General features: G+C 38.7%; 1 protein-coding gene across 4 annotated transcripts in view; it reads left to right on the plus strand.

Annotated features, from left to right (window-relative positions):
- Positions 1 to 19,876, plus strand: part of MCTP2 (multiple C2 and transmembrane domain containing 2) — a 103,326-nt gene that overhangs the window by 65,493 nt on the left and 17,957 nt on the right. For 2 of the 4 annotated variants that reach the window (XM_068409974.1, XM_068409971.1), the window contains exon 17: positions 17,110 to 17,232. The exons of the other annotated variants lie outside the window; for them this stretch is intronic. In XM_068409974.1, the coding sequence (XP_068266075.1) occupies positions 17,110 to 17,232 (123 nt within the window). The remainder of the gene's footprint in view (positions 1 to 17,109; positions 17,233 to 19,876) is intronic. 4 annotated transcript variants of the gene reach the window in all.

The raw sequence follows: 19,876 nt of genomic DNA on the forward strand, positions 1-19,876 counted from the left end.
GGGGTTGGGGAGCTTCCTCTTACATTAGTCTATGCTGTGCTCATATTTTTGAGCAATAGTGGTGTTTTCTGTGCCATGTACTCAAAACTTGCATGCATCACATAGGAATGATTCCTTCAGCCCTGGTAATAAGAGAAACCCCAATCCCTGCCTCTCGCTCTTTGATTGCATTAGGTTGTTTTTAGTTGATGATAAGCCTTTTAATGTGCTGGTTGTGTGTGTTAAACTTTATAGTCAAAGTATTCAGGTAAAAGCCCAGTCGTGCCAGAGGATGAGCCTCTGTGCAGCTGGTCAGTGGGAATATGTATGCAGGCATCCAATAAAGAATTAAGGCAATGAGAAAGAAATTCAGCTTTGTTATAGTATATAGGTGTATCCCTAGAAGGTGCCTGCATTAAAATACATGTATCTGTCTCCAGACCTGAATTAGAAATATATAGTTTTCATCTGTTTGGTTATCAAATGACAGCCCACAAAGCCAAGCCCAAATGTGCAAACATTTTATATAATAAAAAAAAAAAAACACTAATGAAAAAGGGCTCTTTATAGCTAAAACCTGAACTAAACACATCCACAAACAGTTCTGACGGGCTTTCTGCTCAAGTTGTGACCTGTTGGAGAACTCTGCTCGGCGCTTGCATTTCCAGCTAATTTGATATCGCCTTTTTTTTTTCTTTTTGTGGTTGAAGCTTTGTCATTTGTTTCGAAGCTGTCATTTTTATTAGTCTCCCTGGCTGATCTTTTTGGGCTCTCGTCAGGTGGTGTGTGTTCTCCATTGTCTGCCTGGTCTTGGCAAGCTGTAGGTCCTTTTATTGCCATATGACGTGGGCGTGCTTGCAGCAGTAGCCTGTAATTATACCCACCACAGGTGACAGTTACAAGAGAGCTTTGGTAATAATTTTAGCTGCCTGAGCTGATGTTTATGAAGAGCAAACCCTCTTTGTGGTCTGGCTGGAGTTTGCTATGTTGTTTTGTACTTTAGCTGTTTGATTTATGAAGTTCCCCCCCTTTTTTTTTTCCTCCTAATATGTAACGTCTTGTGTCTTTTGAAGTTCTGAAGTTTGGTAAGATTATTGTTGATCTTATGCTGTTTTGTACATTTCCTATTTATTTTTCAATATCTTGTATTTATTTTGCCTTGCCCAGCAGGGTAAAGTAATACTCTTGCCTGTTGCTGGTTTTATTTGTATATTTAACATGACTGAACTCCTGTTTCTAACCACCCATTAGCAGATACGCTGTGTTCTCCTAGCTGTGAGACGAATCACAGATTAGCATTTAATTATATTTTTTTCTTTGCCTATTATTTAACTATGTTTTATAAAAGATCAAATTTGCTATCCATGAAGGCAGCACTGTCTCCTTTACTCTTGATGGGGCTGCAAAACTTGCATATGCCAAAGGAGAATTTATCTCATGATTCTTACTGTTACCGTACAAATCTACATCCCGATGTTAGGAATTTGCTACAAAAAATGTGGGAAAGACTGAAGTGCACACTGCCTGAAAGCTGGCCTTTTCTCTTTTGGTGTCTTTCTTTTTGCAGTTTTAGATTCCTTAGAGGAACTTCAGATTAAATACCTCGAGCATCTTCTGAATTTGTGAGAAAGCAGTAGTTTGTAATTCTTATCCATTGACTGGTAGGTTGAAAAACAAGAGGAATTTATTGGTAACCATTTGCTAGCTTGCCTGATCCTGAAGAGATCATATTCCATATCAGGATCCAGTCACTTTTGTTTTCCCAATTTGCCCGATGCCTTTCCTGAAAGTTCACTCTATTAGTAGATTAGAAATTGCATAAACAAAGATGAAATTAGTATTCTAAGTTTAATGAATGCTGCATCTGTGTGAGACTCATTAAACAGGAGCATGAGAGAGAAGCGACTTAACCCACCACTATTGGAACTATCAGAATTTGAGAAGCTTGTGTGTAAAATTCCCAAAGTTTGGCATGGATTTGTGCCATGCAAGCCATTTGGAAAAAGGTATGCAGCTCAGCCCAAACAAAAAAAAAGTAGGAAACCAATGGTATCTACTATGAAAAAAGTATTAGGTGGTGAAATTGTCATTAAAAGAAAAAATTATTTTACTTTCTTAGTTGTGTGTTTTTTCCCCAGAATTCCAGGTGTATTGATTTTCTTTCAGTCAGGATCTGCTTGGTTTTGTCTCATTATTCACATTACTTTGACCTGGCACCTCGTAGAAAGTACTTTAAGGCACTTAGTTTTACAGGAAGATTGTAGACATTGACTATTATCTCCCTTGTCATTGGTGGAGCAACCCTATCAGTATTTTGTTTTTATTTCATTTTGTTTTAATTTTTAAAAAGGCAAATCCTTTATTTTTAACACAGACGTAAGCTTAGAACAGTACATTCCCTTGAAACATATAGGCAGCTTTTATTCTTCTAAAATGAGGGGATAAGTAAAGACATGTCTGTAGGTGGTTTAAATCACTGTAACTCCATTCACTTCAGCAAACCCATGTTATTTAACATCAGTTAAAAATCTCCATCCTCATTTTGGGGGCGAATCCTGTGTGAATAGGAGTAGCAGATTTTCTGAAGAGGAGCAAAATCCTGTAGGTGGCAATGGACCCTCATGAATGAGCCAGCTCTGGCACTCGGGCTTTTGTCAGATTTTTCTGGCAGGTTTTCTTTCTCTTGCTTGAACTATTTTATTTTTAATTTAATTCACCCGTTCTCTCAGCGCTAATCTAAGACTAGTTGCAGAAACCTTGACAACTGGAAGAAATTTCCTATTTGAAGGTAATGCAACATTTTAGTTTTATGATGGAGACAGATGCACCTTGAGGGGTTTCTCTTAAAGCATTTTAATTCTTGTGGGGATTTTTGCCTTTTTTTGCCTTTTTTTTTTTTTTTTTTTTAAATAAGAAAGAGTTGAATCCTTTACAAGATCTGAAAAAAAAGGGGTTTGTATAGAAGCTACAGAGCAAATATATTTTTTTAAAAGCCTGTTCTCTTTTAGTTTTACTTTTCTTCACTAGCAACTAAGATGTGCTTTGACTTAGAGGTTAGACTTAAGCAACCAGGAAGTTCTCAGGTTGTTTAAGGATAGCAATAAAAATATCCTAAATCAGAATATGTCCCTTCCATTTTTTTTCAGCATTCATTGGAAAATAAAGCTGGAGCAATGGGATAACTACAAAATTCCAGAAATCTGATTTATGAAAAAAATCTGGACTATTAATTAGTAATAAATTTGACTACTACCACAGTAAAGGATTACACTGGTACCAGTAGCATCAACAAAGTTTTGATCACTTCCCCAACCACTTCATGAAAATTAAATCTATTAATCTTTATTGTGACATCCACACTGCAGTCAAGCATAGCTTGGTTTTAGGTGGTTTTTTTTTGTTTTAAAGGCAGTGCTGTGATTTTGAGAAGTGTTAATAAATGTGTAAAACCTGTAATGTTTTGTCCTAGTCTAATATGCTGATTCGTTTTAGCCTTAACACTACCCATGTAAAGTCAGCATGTTTACTGAAAGATGTGTCGTATGTAAGCAAAAGTCTCCACTAGAACAGCCTTTATTTTACTCTACTAGCTCAGGTTCAGAACTTTCTAGTTGCTTTTTGGGAGAAGTCGCTGTTTTCTGTACTTTCCTTCAGCTTTCATCTTTTAATGGAACAGAGGAGCTGCACGGCTCTGTATCAAAGCCAATTGTCAACTTTCATTAGGTGTGTTCTATTGTTTGTTCAGATTAGAAATAACTGCATTGCACTTTGACTTTGAAGGCTTGTTTGTTTTTAAATATACTAGGTAGATGTGACCTTTTTGTCATTTGTGGTGCACTTGGCTTGACAAATTTGGGGTACCCATTTAAACAGCAGCAAAAACTGTTTGTAATGCAGGTGCTTCACAAAAGGCACTTTTTGTAGGTCGAGAACAGTAAAACAAAATCCTGCAGCTAACACAAAGCATTAATAGATTCGTATAAAGTACTGTTAACTACCACTGTACCTCAAATACATTGTATGGGGGCAAAAAAACCCCCACTGCTTAGTGAGACTGCAGCACCCGGTTTTAGCAGTGGGTGGGAATCCAGTTACCTAATTTTAAAACCCCGTTATGCATTGTCCATACGAGAACGCTTCAGTCGTGGCCTCTGTCAGAACATGATGGCAAGGAAGTCTAATTCCATTTAAAAATGCAGAAAACAAATTTTCTTAAAATGTTTAGAATATTAAATGGGAAATGCATAATTGATACAGTGATATTAGCTTTTTTTTTTAACCGAACATGCCCATCAGGAATTAGATGATGACTTGTTCTAGCAGTTAAGGAAACTTCCCCAGATACTTCCATGTGCACACTGGGAAAATTAAGTGCAATGATATATTTCAATTTCCTTAATAAACTAGACCTGTTTTCCTAATTCCCTTTCCCTCAAGTCACTCCACAGGGGTTAAGAAATGAAGTATTTTGGAGTTATTATCAGATAACTGTTTCTATGAATACAGAACTAATCTAAGTGGTTTTTTTAAAAAATAGATTTATATTGCAAAGCTGGGAAATAAACAGTGGCAGTAGAAAGGAAATATGTGATTAATAAAAATGAAGACATTTTGCAGGGCTACTCTGGATTGTTTTAATCTTTTTTTTTTTTTTTTTCCCTGGGAAGTAGTACTTCTGTAACAGCATGCATTGCAATGGCTTTCCTGCTTTCTTTTTTAAAAGTTATGCTAGCAGAGATAGCGGTCCTTTAGTGCCCGATGAATACTGTCTTACCCACCGATACCTATAGTAACGCATGGAGTGACTATGAGATCAAATGCTCTGGTTAAAAAGCCTTAGGGAAGCATTATGTGTCTGAGGTCTGATCTATTGTCTGGGAGGTCGGAGAGTGTTAATGCACTCTGCAAAGATTAGACTCCTTCTCTAATTGCTCCAACACTTCCTTAAAGGATTTAAACAGCCAGGAAAGGTGATGCTCCGTGTCAATTTTTGTCTTCTGACGGCCGTTGAAGTTTATCTGTCTTTCCGCGGAGACCACTAGATCACGTAAACCAGGCGATGTCAAAAGCACAAACCTTGAATTAGGACTGAGAGCAATGAATGCCCTTATTTACAACTTCGTTATTTCAGCTGTTAAATACTTCAAGGGTTGGGGATGGGATTGCTCTCACATGCCATGCCATTTACATTTGGTGATGGGAACTCCCAAAGTCCCACAAAAAGTTTAACTCGGAGTTTGATGAAAAGTCACCCTTTCAGTTCTGAAGTGGATCACGTTATTGTCTGCGTCCCTTAGAGCAGGGCCGGTGCTTCCCCACCCCATCCCTGCGGCACCGAGTCAGTGCACAGAGCAGCCACTGCTATTGCATGTAGTACTGCCTATTTATCCAAGTGCTGTGCTAAGTCTGAGCTACTGTGAGGCACCTTTTGCTATTTACCTCAAAATTTTCTTTTTCCTCACTAAGTCTGATAAGGATTTGATTTCCCTTAGTTCATAGAGCCTAAATCATGTATAAAAAGTGACTCAGAAATCTGGTAAAGCTCATGCAGGAAAGTTTTTCTGCTGCTTAACCAGCATGTCCATGCTGACAAGTAGCTGACCCCATCACTGGTTTTACGAAGGAAAATAGAAATTTGTGCAACGGATCAGAACCAGTTAAAAGGACCAGATTGTTATTGTGCAGGCTAGCTATTGGAAAATCAGGTTGAAGCACTAAATAGTTTTGTTGCTGGTTTAGAAGACTAACCTATTATAATAGCTATAATTTGCAATATCTAATGTTTGCGAAGTATGCTGCTTTTGCTTGGAAAAACACTTTAAGAGCAAGGGGTGAAAAAGGGTGAATGTTGCTGAGAAAGGAGAAGCACGGCTCAACCCCCAGAGTATTTGGAAGATTTAATATTTCTGCAACAAGGCTGTGGTATCCTCTCATTGACAGTAGGGTAACATTACTGTAACGAGAGTGGAATTTAACCCATCTTTTTAAAAATGTCCGTTCCTGCTTCACAGACAGATGTTGAGCGTGTCCTGCTTCCCTGCAGCTCGCACAACACCACAGGTCCTGCCAAACAAGAGCCGTCCTGTAGTTATTTTTTCTGGTAGAACAGAAGCTTTTAAATTTGGGATAGTGTCTGTGTTTTTGCTAGTCTTGCAGCATCTAAATGTGTTGGTATACATAATCCGTTTCACACATATAAATGTATAAATATGACCTATATAAATATACATATATTCAGTGCCTCTTTTCTAGACTCTGAACAGATGACGAATACAGCTGTTCAAAGGAGAAAAGGATTTTTTTTTTTTTTTTAAAAAAAAAAAGCCCTCTTGGCTCTGAATCGGAAATTGAGGAGCAGAATTCATCAAGTGCATTCTGATCGTTCTCACATGGGTAGTTCCTTCTTCCCTTCCTGCATAGCGTGTTCCTTTGCACTGTTGCTATATTACATGAAATGTTTCATCTGTATATAAAAATTAAAAATTCAAACAAAAATCTGGCCCACATGAAGAACAGGCCCTTTGGGCATATGGTTCATTATGCATATTCGTTTAATTACTAAAACACTTGGGATGTCTCTACTGCCCTTGCTTTCAACTTGTAAAGTTGGATCTGTTCTGCCGCACAGAATATGTTGAACAGGCATGTGTCATAAAGGACTGCAGTTTTCTCCTGCTTAAAGCTCTATATAATGTTCTTGGCTGGATTGTTAGAATTTACTGAATATTAGCTCAATCCACTGCATCAAAACAGCAGTTTGGGATCTCTTTTCCCTTAACACCTTCTCTAACCCCAAAAAGGCAAGTTTTACAGTGGTTAGTTCTTAGTTGTGTTTAGTATCGAAGTAATGTGAGACTAAGGATTTAGATTTCAGGCACATTCCCACAAAGCACCTAACGTCATGCATTGAAGCTGTGTAACTTTTATTAGCTAAGAAGGGATTGCTGTGATAGTGTGACTTTAATTGATTTTCAGGGCAAACAGGTGGTGATGGTTTAGGCATCCCCTAGTCCCCTGCCATTCCTCATTTGGAGCTGTGCATATAATAGCTTTATTAAAATAAACAATCTTCTGGCTTTAGTTTTACCTGAACAGCTGCCTGAAATTGCAAGAGTCTTGCAACTTTTTTTTTTTTTTTTTAGATTGTTCTGTATTTTGGAAAACAAGATGCTATAGGTCTGCTAGTGGAAAATCTCTATTACACAGTCATGCTGTCAATAATTAGGATTTTTTTTGTGTCGCTGCTGTTGTTGCTAGCTTACAATAGTAACATATTTAGGGTATTATTACTGTGAGTCTCCCAGTCATCTTCATGCATTTGCTTTTTAATTCAGCAATTTTGTCACACTGCAGATTATGAACCTGCTGAAATTGTTTAAGTGTGTTGTAATCACTCTCACTGTTCTCAGTGTCCAGGGTGTGTGTCAGGTGTGGGGAGGGCTGGGGTTCAGTTACGATTTTTGCTCTCCTCTTGACTGTGCAAAATGGGTCTTGGGTAGATGAAGAGACCTTCTGGGCTCCGGCACAGGGCTGTGGTGGGGTAATCCCATGTACAGCATAAGGAAAGAGAATAATCTAAAATTCTTTGCCTGAAAGGATGTCATCTTACTGCTTTATGTGTGCTTTATAGCTGTTTTTAGATTTCTGGTTTTGTGATCTGCGTTTACCAGGATGGTTTTTATTTTGAATTTTTTTCATTTATTTTTTTTGCTCCTTCTGCCCTGTTTCAATCTGGAAACATTTATTTAGGACTGGAGGTTTTGGAAAAGAAGGTACCAGACAGTTTTGCAGCATTAGTGTGTACAAAAATCTATTTCTCATCTATGTGGGTTTACTGCAACCTGATTTTTTTTTTTTTATTCTCCCCATGCCATAGCTGGATACTGCCAGGGAAATAACCTTATGTGTGATCCTCCTGCCACTGAACACTGAATTAAGTGTAATTAAACATACTTGCTTTATTAGAGAGCCCTTTTCCCTTTACTCGCTCAGCTCTAATATACACTATGAATGTGAAGGAGGAAGTCATTAAAGTAGTTTAAACATATAGTTTATGCTTCCCATTTACTACCAATTGTAACCCAATATTGAGAGCCCAAAGTTAAAGCACACTTCCACCAAATACTCTTTACGCTTGCTGTACAATTACGTCACCATCTGACCCTCACTGCTAATGTTTCTCACGATGTTAACAAATATGTCTCCAAAGTAAGTGGACATTTATCAGCTCGGCTAATGATAAATTTTTTCATGACCCTTTTAAGGTGTTCACCTTATCCAGAATAAATAAAATTAACCTACATTTTTGCCTCCTTTTAAATAGCACAGTGTTTTTTTCTGACACTTTTTGGAAGAATTATTTACTATAAGATCAGGCTTTTAACTTGCATAATGCCTGTCTTCCTTGCAAATAGATTTCTGTATGAGAGTAATTTCAAAACTATGACCCTGCTGATAAACAAACCAAAACATTAGAGATAAAAATGACCATTTAATTTAGCTACAATATAAAAAAGACAGATTTTTTTTTTTTTGGCATACCACCCCCCACTTTGTTTTAGGACCTTCCCCCACTGCCTTTGTGATAGTTACCCCTTTAGAAATAACATGCAGATTTATTCCCCTGACCCACTCCCAGTGGATTACCCCAAAAGATAGAAAACTCTTGTAATATTTTTTTCCCTATTTTTTCAATTTTAAGCTTTATTGCTTGAGGGTCTTAATTGTATTTTACTTGGCACAGGAAATGTAAAATATGTTCGATAAAAGCATGAGGGAAAAATTAGAGCAGTCAGCATGCTAGCAAACAGGTATTTCTTCAGTGTCTGCAGCGTAAAAGGATTTGAAGTCTTTTACTCTAAAACTGTGTACGTACACAAATATAGAACCCACAGTTTGTGTTGTTGTAATTGGTTTTGTTTCGATTAACCTCTTTTGGGGTTAGGGATAAAGAGAAGATAGCAGCCACAAGAAAACTGTTTAGAGGCACCCTGAGAGACTTGTGGTGGGCTGTTAGGCTTTGGGGTTTAAATGTATGTGTCTTAAAGGACAAAGGCACCAACCCCAGGCACACACCCTTTTGTGTTGAAAATTGTCATCCACACTGACCAGTTTGACAGATAATCTTCAAATAGCTGGAATGCAATATATAAATCTTAACTAACATATAAACTTAACAGGTGATAAGTTCAGTAAAATAAACTTGAACCAAGTGGCTCTTCCCTGACCCCTCATTAAAGAAAGATCTCTAAGGATCTTATTTTATATTTTCTAGGGTGGCTAATCTCATTAATGTAACTGAAATAATAAAAGTAAAGGAAAACCCTGACTTTTTAGTTGGTTTAATTTTATTTTCTTGTTATTTATCTCTTTCCGATTCCAGGCATTGTTATGAACACAGAATAAATTCATTAAACATGTTAATGACACAAAAGTAATTCAGGATCAGAGTGTGGACATTTTGTAAGTGTTTGCAGTCTTAAGCAAAGCATCCCAACCTTCCCTGATGAAGTTACCAATGTCAGTGTCCCAAGAGGACAGGGAAAACAGATTGTAATATTGTCAACTCTTCTGATTTTGCTGCAACTCTTGCAGAATAGCATGCTTTTTCTTAAAGCACCATTTCTTAGAGTCCTGTGATTGCACATGAATCACAGCTTTCATTTAAAACACAGATGAGTTTCTACTTCCTTAGCAGCAGCAAAGAAAATGAGATCCCCCTGAAGAGTCTAAACCAGACAGTGATAAAAAAGACCCTAACACATAGTGACTTAAGCAGTATGAGATTTTTTCGGATGTTCTTCAGGGATTTTTTTGTTGGTTGTTTTATATCTTATTTTGTTGGAAGTGGGAGACACTGGGTTTTTTCTTTTCTTTTTGAATGTTCAAGCTGGTGTTAAAATTGTGACCCTGATGAGTGTAATTCTTGTCCTTCTGCCTTCTTCCTTCGAAGGCTTTGTTCTGTCACTCCTGGTCCTTGTTGCATCCTCACATAATGTAAATTCTCAAGCTCAAGTCGGGTGTCTCGGGTTTTCCACTGCCTTAACTTCATCCTGGGCCGCTTTCTCAGCAAGCTGCAGCTGGGGCAAGCAGGGATGGGACGCATGGGTATGGCGGCAGGACATGGCTTGGCAGCTGTGTCATTTAGCCTACGCAGGCAACTGAGGTTAGCATGGCTAACATGGCCATGTTGTTTCTGTCACCCAAAGTATCTTCTGAAAAAAAAATCAGGTAGATCTACATGATAGCAGATTGTACAAGCATATCCTTTATTCCTGCTTCTCAATTCTGTGCAGTCATAAATCATAGAATCATAGAATGTTAGGGGTTGGAAGGGACCTCTGGAGATCGAGTCCAACCCCCCTGCCAGAGCAGGACCAATCTAGGGCAGGTTACACAGGAACGCAACCAGACAGGTCTTGAAAGTCTCCAGAGAAGGAGACACCACAAACTCTCTGGGGAGCCTGTTCCAGTGCTCTGTAACCCTTACAGTAAAGAAGTTCTTCCTCATGCTGAGGTTGAACTTCCTGTGCTCTAGCTTGCATCCATTGCCCCTTGTCCTATCGCAGGGCACAAGTGAAAAGAGGTTGCCCCTTTCCTCTTGACACCCAGCCCTCATATATTTATACACATTAATGTAATGTAATAATAAATGTAAATAATAAATGTAAATAATAATGTAATAATAAATGTAATACAGACAGTTATTTTGGGGCACAATTTGATGTTCTGGTTTGGCTTTGGGGTGTTTAGGTCGATTTTTTTGTGTGTGTGTGTCTTCAGTTTTAGATTACAATTGTGTTTGCCCTTGCAACAGAAAGCTTGTGTAGAAGAGCTAAGCTTTTTGCCTGTGATACACCCTTAAAAAATTAGTAACTTGTACGCTGATGTGTGAAGCAATGCAGAGATGATTTGTAATGTGGCATAAATATTTAAAGACCTCTATTCCTTCAGGTCGTTTTTGATTTTGGTCATCGCTGTTCAATACAGCACACGTTTCATACCGCTGTTGAGATGCTCTGCGTTCTTTTACTGGGGACACAAAAAGCAAATTGAATCTGAAGTAAATAGGTTTCTTCTGACAGGGCTGGTTTATATAAGTATAATTTCTCTTCCTGCCACATTCTTCGTTATTGCATTACAATGAGGGAGCAACTCTGCTCATAACCGACCCTTCCTTGAGCTCCAGCTTGGTGGCTATGAAGTGGCATAGGAGCACTCTCACCTGGCATGGTGAGAGCATCGCGCAGATGTGGAAAGGAGAGTATTAGTAAGAGTGATTCTGGAATGCATCCCTGGAAGAGGATCTGTTCTTAAAAAAGAAAAAAAAAATCTTTGGGAGAGGGACTTTAGTGGGAAATACATGCTGTGTGACTGCCTCAACCTTTATTTGCCATGCCCTGAGATGGGGCTATATTAGATTAATTTCCATAATTGTTATAGGCTTCTTTTTTAATATTCTCACTAGTCCAAGGCACAAGCCAGCCCAAGAGCACAAGTCTCATTACTGCACTCACATCAGGCTGAGCCCACACCGTGTACCCTGATTTCTGTTAGCATGGGCTCAGCACCGCTCTGTTCACACGTCCATATTCCCGTATCTGGAAGAGATGCCTCTGTATATACGGGTATACATACACATATGAACAAATGCCCTGCTCTATGTGAGTGTGTTCATTCTCTCCTCTACTCTTTTACTCTCCCTTTCTAAGGGCAGGAATAAGTATCTGTCAGAAATAATTTGTTGACGACAGGCTTATTGCCTCCAAGGGATTTGAATGCCCTTTTGGGGAGCCAGTATCTTACATTATTGGCTAATATCCTGTATTTTGTTTGGGGCAGAGGGACTGAAAGCTAAAAAAAAAAAATGCTAGAGAGTTTGTCCCTGAATATTTAGCGGCAGAAATCTTTCCTCTTTTTATAGAGTCCATTTCTACATACATGGCAACTTGAGACGTAACCCAGACATAAGTTAAAAATATGTAATTCATCTCCCCTGTAAATAAAGGGGAGTATATCTTTGTGTCTCAAATCAAAATCAGTGTTTTGGTTTAGTTCAAAACATAACTTGGACATTCACGGCAGTATCAGCTCAAGTTTTTCTCCTGACTTCGTGAATTACATAGACCGTGTTTATAAGTTGCAAGGAAACTTTTGACGAAGCTGTTAGTAGTTTAGAGTTCAGTTAACTTGTGTGTGGTTTTGAAACTCGGAGTTTTGAATAAGATTTTTCACAGCTCCACTGATGAGGCATTTCATTAGTGTTGGAGCCTACACTAGCTGAGAAAATAACCTTTTACCATAGGTTCCTTGCATGCATTTAATCTCCTTTCACTTTTATTTTTTCCATCTGATGGAATGTATCCCTCTCCTCCTCCCATGGCTGTTGTTTTCCAAGAATTATTCTGTCACAGAACACAGCATCTTTTACTTCTTCACAAAGACTCAGCAGGTCAAAAAGAGCCTGTTTTTTAGAGTTAAAAAAATATAATTACTGTGTAGAAAAATTATGCAGAAAATCCTATCTAATGCCAGGTTTCTAAACCTCTTAAAACTGTTTTATCCCATGACTGTGGGTTTGCTGGTGACAAATGTTTTATGGGCATACTTTAGTAGACACCCGTCTAAAAATCTGTTCTTAATAGTCAGATCCTAAATTGGAACCAGAGGGGCAGAAAAAACAGATTTGAAACGTGTTTCTAAGGGTTTGTTTTTACTTTCGGTTGAGACTGCCTTCTCTCATCTTTTGTACTGCTGTCAAAAGGGCCACTCTCATGGTTGTTCAAACTCCATGCTTCTTGACAGGAACAGTTGGACCCCTCTTCAGTGATTTTCAGATGAAACGGCTTCCAAACCTCCAGAGCTTTAACTTGTAGTTATTAGGCCCTTTGAAATAGCAACACATTAATCAGCTGAAATCAAGTGGTCCTTTCTCCAAGGCTGTAATATTCCTGTTTTCTTCTAGGTAGAACTCTAGTCTAAATATTAGTTTCAAGAGCTCTTTTTTTTCCTCCCTCTAGATATGTCTATCCCATTTCTGTTTCTATTTTGATCATTGTTTTATAAAGCTGTGAATTAAATTGCTCAGTTCTATAATAGGCTTTTATGCTCTCAAATTGCATTAAAAGAAGTAACGCAGAAAGCTAGCTTCCACTTGTTTGACTTTTATTTCAGAAATTGGCCATTGTCCTTTTAACTTCCCTCATGCACAGTCTGAAGCCCAGCAGAAAAGGTGTCAATGATGTAATGGGTTATGTCTGACAGAACTTGGTCTAACGATGATGTGAAACATTGAAAAACTTACGGTTTATTAAAACTGGATCATTTGAAACAGGGGCTTGGTTTCTGTCCCTGAGTTCTGTGATATTGAGCAAGTGATCTGAACCTGTTAAGGATTTCCCTTACGAGCCGATGCATTAGGCAAAAGACAGACTAAGGACCACAAAGAATCGAGAAGATACTGTTCCATGCAATAGCCATTGTGTACATCAGCAGCTGAACCATTCTTGAGTTTTGGCAAAAGGTATTGGTAAGAAAACAGGGAGGATAATGCCGGAGCTTCTCCCAGGCATAAGGTATCACTGGGGAGAAAATAAAAACATGCATGATTGAGAATCTCGTAATTTGGGGAGGGAGGGGTGCGTCTATATCACAGGGCTGCTGGTGCTGTAGTCAGTGTCAGGGAGCTGCATGAGAGTTGATAAAATAGGACATGGGCCTGTTTGGGGAACTGCTTTGAAAGCTGATGCTGCAGAACTACTCAAAAGGCTGTTAGAATGCAGAAATATTTCTATTCGCTTTATAAACACCCTCTGAACTTGTATTATGTACTGTATGTTCACAGCAATCATTTCCCATACCTCCGAGGCTAAATAATTTCTGAATAGCTAAATCAATTTGTCTTGTGTCTGTGTTGTATCACAGTAACGAAAGTTCCCTCTGCTGTGGCGGTAGCAGTAAAGCAACTCTTCTCAAGGAGACGTGGGAGCTCTATCAAAGCATTGCTGTCTGAGTTATAACTCAGCAACTGATTAACCAGTCAGCATTAGAAAGGAAGCGACAGTATGCCTCAACTATCATTTGAGGCTACAGTGAGATTTTTGTAATTAGTTTTAAGTCTTGTTTAAGGTCTGAAACTTAATAACACACAAAATGTACTGTTGGATCTAAAATCACCAAGGTCTTGATTTTGTATCTTGCCTAAATGACCTGTGATTGCAAGGTTGTATTATACTTGTAACTGAGCAGAGTGATGTTCATATAGGATGGTGACAGATGCACTAAAATTGGTTCAAGTCCTGCAATTGAATGAATGAAGAGAGGTTCTTCAAGAGCTTCATTGACTCCTGTAGGACTTTGCCTAGCTGACTGCCAGTGGAGTCTTTTTGCTGTGTTGAGAAGACCAAGTTTGCTAATACCCCAGAGGGATGATGTAAATGCAACCTCCTCCAACAGGCTGAAGCAAATGTTATGAATTAATAGCTGGCAATATGAATTTCCATGAAGGAGTTTACATAAGGATCAGATGTATATTTATATGTATGTGTCTATTTTTATCTATCTAGATATACCTGAGATAGATATCTCTATTGATATATACAATATCAGGTCCTTGTTCTTTAGAGTGACATTTGAGGTAGGACAGGAGCTGGTATCACCTTCACTTTGTCTTACAAAGCAAGTAGAGATTCATCTAAGGGAGCTGGAATAGCTTCAGAGGAACTTGCTCAGGTTAGAACTTTTCATTCATGGAAGATTTTTTAGCTTGGAATATCACAATTTTTGAAGTCTTTATTAATTAAGGCCATGCAAGACTCCTGTAAGACAGATCAAATACCATGCCTTCTTGGCCAGGATTCTTGTGTTTCTCTTGCCTTGCTTACATACGAAAAGAGGCTGTTGGAATCATTATAACTACTAATTTTTTAGTGTATTGGAAAGCAGGATCAAAAAGAAGAAAAAAATCAAAACCAAATCCTCTTCTACGTTCCTATCCTGGAAATTAATAGTATGGGGATATAATGTCTGGATGTCAGCCCATTTTGTAAATGAATATATCTCAAAGATTGTTTTACTGGCCTACAAATGCCAAGAACAGGATGACAGTCTAATTCCTTGCATAGCAACAGCTAACATAAAAACAGGTTCACTCTAGTAAAAGCAACTGCTGTTTGGGCAGGGTTATGGATACAGTCATTGTTTCTTGGTTTATGTCTGGCCCCCGGTAGATATTAACTGGCCATTTGTCTGATATCAGACAAGTCTTTTTGTTTAAAAGTTACAACAGCTGCTGTTTTGTAGAGGTATAAATTCTCACCCCGCTGAATGCAGTGGGAAGTGCTTTGTTGGTACAGTGTGGTTGGACTTTCACGTCCATAACACAAAATACGTTGCCATAAATATCCCATCCTACAAGTGCCAGTGTTGCCTTTATATGTCGTGTCTGATGGGCCAAGGATGAAGGGAGGTAGAGATTTTTAGCTTTCTGATCACCCGTAGAATTTTCCCTTCGTTGCAGTTTAGGGTGACCAAGCTGGTGAAGGGTCTGGAGGGTCTGACCTACGAGGAACGGCTGAGGGAGCTGGGGTTGTTTAGCCTGGAGAAGAGGAGGCTCAGGGGTGACCTTATTGCAGTCTACAACTACCTGAAGGGAGGTTGTAGTGAAGTGGGAGTCGGCCTCTTCTCCCGGGCAACTAGCGATAGGACAAGAGGACACAGCCTCAAGCTTCGCCAGGGGAGGTTCAGGTTGGACATTAGGAAGAATTTCTTTTCAGAAAGGGTTATTAGACATTGGAATGGGCTGCCCAGGGAGGTGGTGGAGTCACCATCTCTGGATGTGTTTAAGAAAAGCCTGGACATGGCACTTAGTGCCCTGGTCTAGTTGACAGGGTGGTGTAAGGGCAACGGTTGGACTCGATGATCCCTGAGGTCTCTTCCAACCTGGTTGATTCTGTGATTCTGTAATTGTATCTGACTCATTTTCACCTGTATTATTCTTAAAATGTAATTTTTGTTTCTGATCATTCCAGGTTCCTTTGGGGGAAGAAAAATCAGATAAATGTTTGTGCCTTGTCTTTAAAGGAGATTGTTTAAAATAGCTTCAAGTTACTACCAGCATTAGGCAGTTCTTCTGGAAACACTGTATGAGTAGAAAAGGAAATGGGATCACAACATGCATTTTATGGCAGTTCTGGATTTAGTTTATTAACTTTGCATTGCCAGCCACTCCAAGTTTGGAGTCCGTTCAGGTATTGTTGGTACTTGTAAGATAGGATTGCAGTTTGGCTTGGTAACTTTTTTTTTTTTTTTTTTTTAAAAAAAAAAAAAATTCTAAGTGCTTTTTAAATCCCTATCATGTTAGTTACATGTTTTGTTTATCCAATTTGCAGAACAGAACTTCAAATTTTGCCTTCTGGTTTTGCTATTAGTGGATTTTGTCAGATACCACTCCAAATGCACAAACTCATACTGTTTCTGGGCAGAGAGACTCCAAGCAACCAGTGAAATCAGAATATGCTGTGCTGAAAAATGGCAAGGGTTATTGGATCCCTTTCCAAAATAATGCAACCTAAATTCTTGCCTCCTGGAAGGTGATGGTCCTTTCTCTGTGCTATGCCAAGAACATAGGTGGGTTAATGGTGAAGATGCATTTGCTGATCATCACCCGTGGAGCGATGGGGGAGCTGGATGGCTCCTGTTGCACAAGAGGAAGAAACTCTCTTCCAGTCTGTGAAAGACCCCTTAGCAATTAGAGTTTGATGAAGTGGAGCAGGTTTACTTCTGTAAGTGGGTCTGTTATGCGCTAGCACTAAGGACAAAGGGCTTTCAGGCTTGTGGAGGTCCCAGGAAGGAGTGAATAAAGCCTTCAGACTAACCTTATGTTCGTAGTCTTGTACTTCACCAGATACAGGGGAGGAGAAGCTAACAAATGTCAGCCTATAATGGATTCAAACAGAATAGAAAGAAAGCGCGCTTTGCGAGCAGATTTTCTTTGCCAAAATAATAATAGGAATGAGGTTAACAGAGATTCAAGGATGAACGTACATAGGGATAATGACTGAAAGGCTTTCTTATATGTCTTTCTCTTTAAACACTTGTATGTATTCCCTTCTGCTGCTTTATTTCTCCCAGGTATTTGTGGTCACTGTCTGGAGCGTAGAACTGTACATGGTGCCCCTGGCTCTGCTGGTGCTCTTTGCGTACAACTTCTCCCTCGTCACAACAGGGAAGGTCAACAACACCCAAGACGCCCAGGCAAGTAAAGTGGCAGTAACATTTCTGGCAGCCCCAGCTTGAATTTGCCCTTGAGCAAAATGTCATGCATTTTAATGGTATTAAGCTAGTTGTGTAGCTAAACAGCATTTTCATTTCAAAGTTACTGAAAAGAAACCTCAACCCTCTCAATTTTCGTGATTCAGTTTGAGCAATAAACCATTCAGAGTAGTAGGAGAAGATGACGAGAGTGTGTAGGAGGGGGATTTCACTTACTAAATAACTGTAAATGTTTTTAACTAAGTTGAATTAAGAAAGACTTACAAAGCGACAAGTTCTTAAAACCCATGCCCCTACTGCTCTTACACATTGCATCACACTGATGATTCATGATTCACAGGATAGTCAATAGAAGCCAAAAGAGAAGTTAGTTGTTTTTAAACCTTGTCCTGTGATCTGAGACCTTAAGAAGCCCTTATTCCTCCTCCCCACCCTATACCTTTAAATGACAAATGCTTTTTTTTTCCCCAGAAATGTGTAGTCTTCAGTTTTTTAACTTGATCTGCGAGAAAAAAAGATTTAAATACAAAAATAATTACAACAAGTGCTACTGTTGGGGTGTGAAATGCTGTTTGATGTTGACCACTGTGTTTACTTACATAAAAAGGGTAATTACTGTTAGAAATGAGAGTAAATTCGTGGATGTCCATAATATTCTGTTTTTAAATGTATAATGATTACAGTAATGAAATATAGGCCGAGTTACAGCTTCCTCCTAACTTTTGTTAAAAAGATGATTGACATTTGTACCCATAAAGAATACCTTTACCCAAAAGAACCAAGTGGATTTTATACAAAGAAATAATATCCTAGAATGAAAAAGGTCATAGCTGGTTTATTAGGTTTAGCGAGAAAAGTCGCTCCTAGTTCAGTTTTCATCCTTTCCCAAGTGGAAATATTGTGAGAAAATAGGGAAAGTTGCATTATCCAGACCAGGACATAGACTTGATTTGAAAACAAATGGTAAAAGAAATGCTTTTCTCCCAATTTCAGCCAAGTCCAGAATAACGTAGAAAGATTCTGTGTGTCTTCAGTGACTACTTTATTTCATCTAGAAAATGAAAACTTCCCATGTGGGAGAATCCCAGGCAAACAGGTGTTTTTGTTTTTAATAGAAAAGACACGATATAAAATAGTAATAACTTACCCAGGAAAAAGTACACAGAGAATACCTTCCGGCACCCATCACTCATCCTATGGTGAGTTTGTTGCATGTTTGAGTGAGGAGGGTCTCACGTAAGTCAACAAAATTGAGCAGTACATTATTCAGGTGGGTGCTACAAAAAGGCTGTATCTGAAAATACACGTTAATTGTAGTAATACTGAAGATAGGTCTATCAGAAGGTTGACCCTTTTCCTGTCACACCTCCTTCGAGCAATGTGATGCTGTGAAATTCAGCAGTGCATTTTGCATAAGCAAAGTTACACATCTGCCTAAGTGCTTTGCAGGATGGGGATCATATGGAACAAGTAGTCAAAGTGCCTTTAATATTACCTGATTTCTTTTTTATGCGTGTCTATGATTCTAACCATCTGTAGGTCAAAACCAGACAATCAGGTGCTACCCCTAGTCACATCTGTCCTGCAGATGAGAAAAGGTTTTCTTCAAAATACCGATGCTTTTTACACTGTCATTTATTTATTTTTCGCTTCTTCAGACCTTGGCTGCCTGTGCACTACCTTTGGTTTTTATGTGCCAGCGTGCACATTTCATGTATAGAGAGGAATGAGTGCAACAGTCTGCAAAAGTGGACCTCAAATTCTCTCTGATTTCTGTGCTATAAAATGGGGATAACAGTATTAACCTTGTATGCGTGATCCAGTTGCCAGCTAAATTCACGAATATTGGTAAAATGGTTTATGATTTACAGATGAGGAGCTTCTACAGAAATGTAAACCATGATCAGTGTTAATTCAGCTGCTCAGGGTGTCCCAGAGTGCCAAAGACTAAATCTGAGTATCTGAGTTCTCACTACCTTCTGCATACTAGATGCAACTGCTTTTCGGGGGGGGGGGGGGGGGGGGGGAAGAAAAAACCCCAAAACCAAAACAAAACCACCCAACCCCCTAAAAAAAAAAAAAACAAATCCAAAACATCTTTTTATTGTGATTCTTCACATTCTTTGCATGTTTGCTGTATTTATACTTGTAGTACACTGATTCAAATGTACCTATTAAATAACCAAGAAGAACTGGGAGGACACTGTTAAAGGCTCAGCTTATGAAATACCTGAATTGAAGGCCAAGTGCTCCTAATTTCAAGCCTTAGCCAAGTCTGTCAGCATAGAAGGTAAAGGGAGGAAATAATGCTGCATAAAAATCTGACTGTGATTCGTGACATTGATTATGTTCATACCAATATATTTTCTAAAGTCTAATGTTTCAGTAATGGACCTAAAGCGAGGGAGCAGGCATTATAGCAGCGAAGATTGAACAAGTTGAGTATAGAGTCCTCAGCCTTGACATACCGGCTGGTTCATTTGTCAGACTAAGAACAAAGCTGTTTACAGACAGTAAAAGTTGGCAGTGAATTTGAAAGCCTGTTGCCTTCAAACTACTGGACACAGCCACTAATGCTTTCTTTAGACTTAAAATTTGTATAGGGTATTGCATGCTTTGTTCAGAA

Source organism: Nyctibius grandis, chromosome 11 (genome assembly GCF_013368605.1).
Source record: "Nyctibius grandis isolate bNycGra1 chromosome 11, bNycGra1.pri, whole genome shotgun sequence".
NCBI classification, from domain to species: domain Eukaryota; kingdom Metazoa; phylum Chordata; class Aves; order Nyctibiiformes; family Nyctibiidae; genus Nyctibius; species Nyctibius grandis.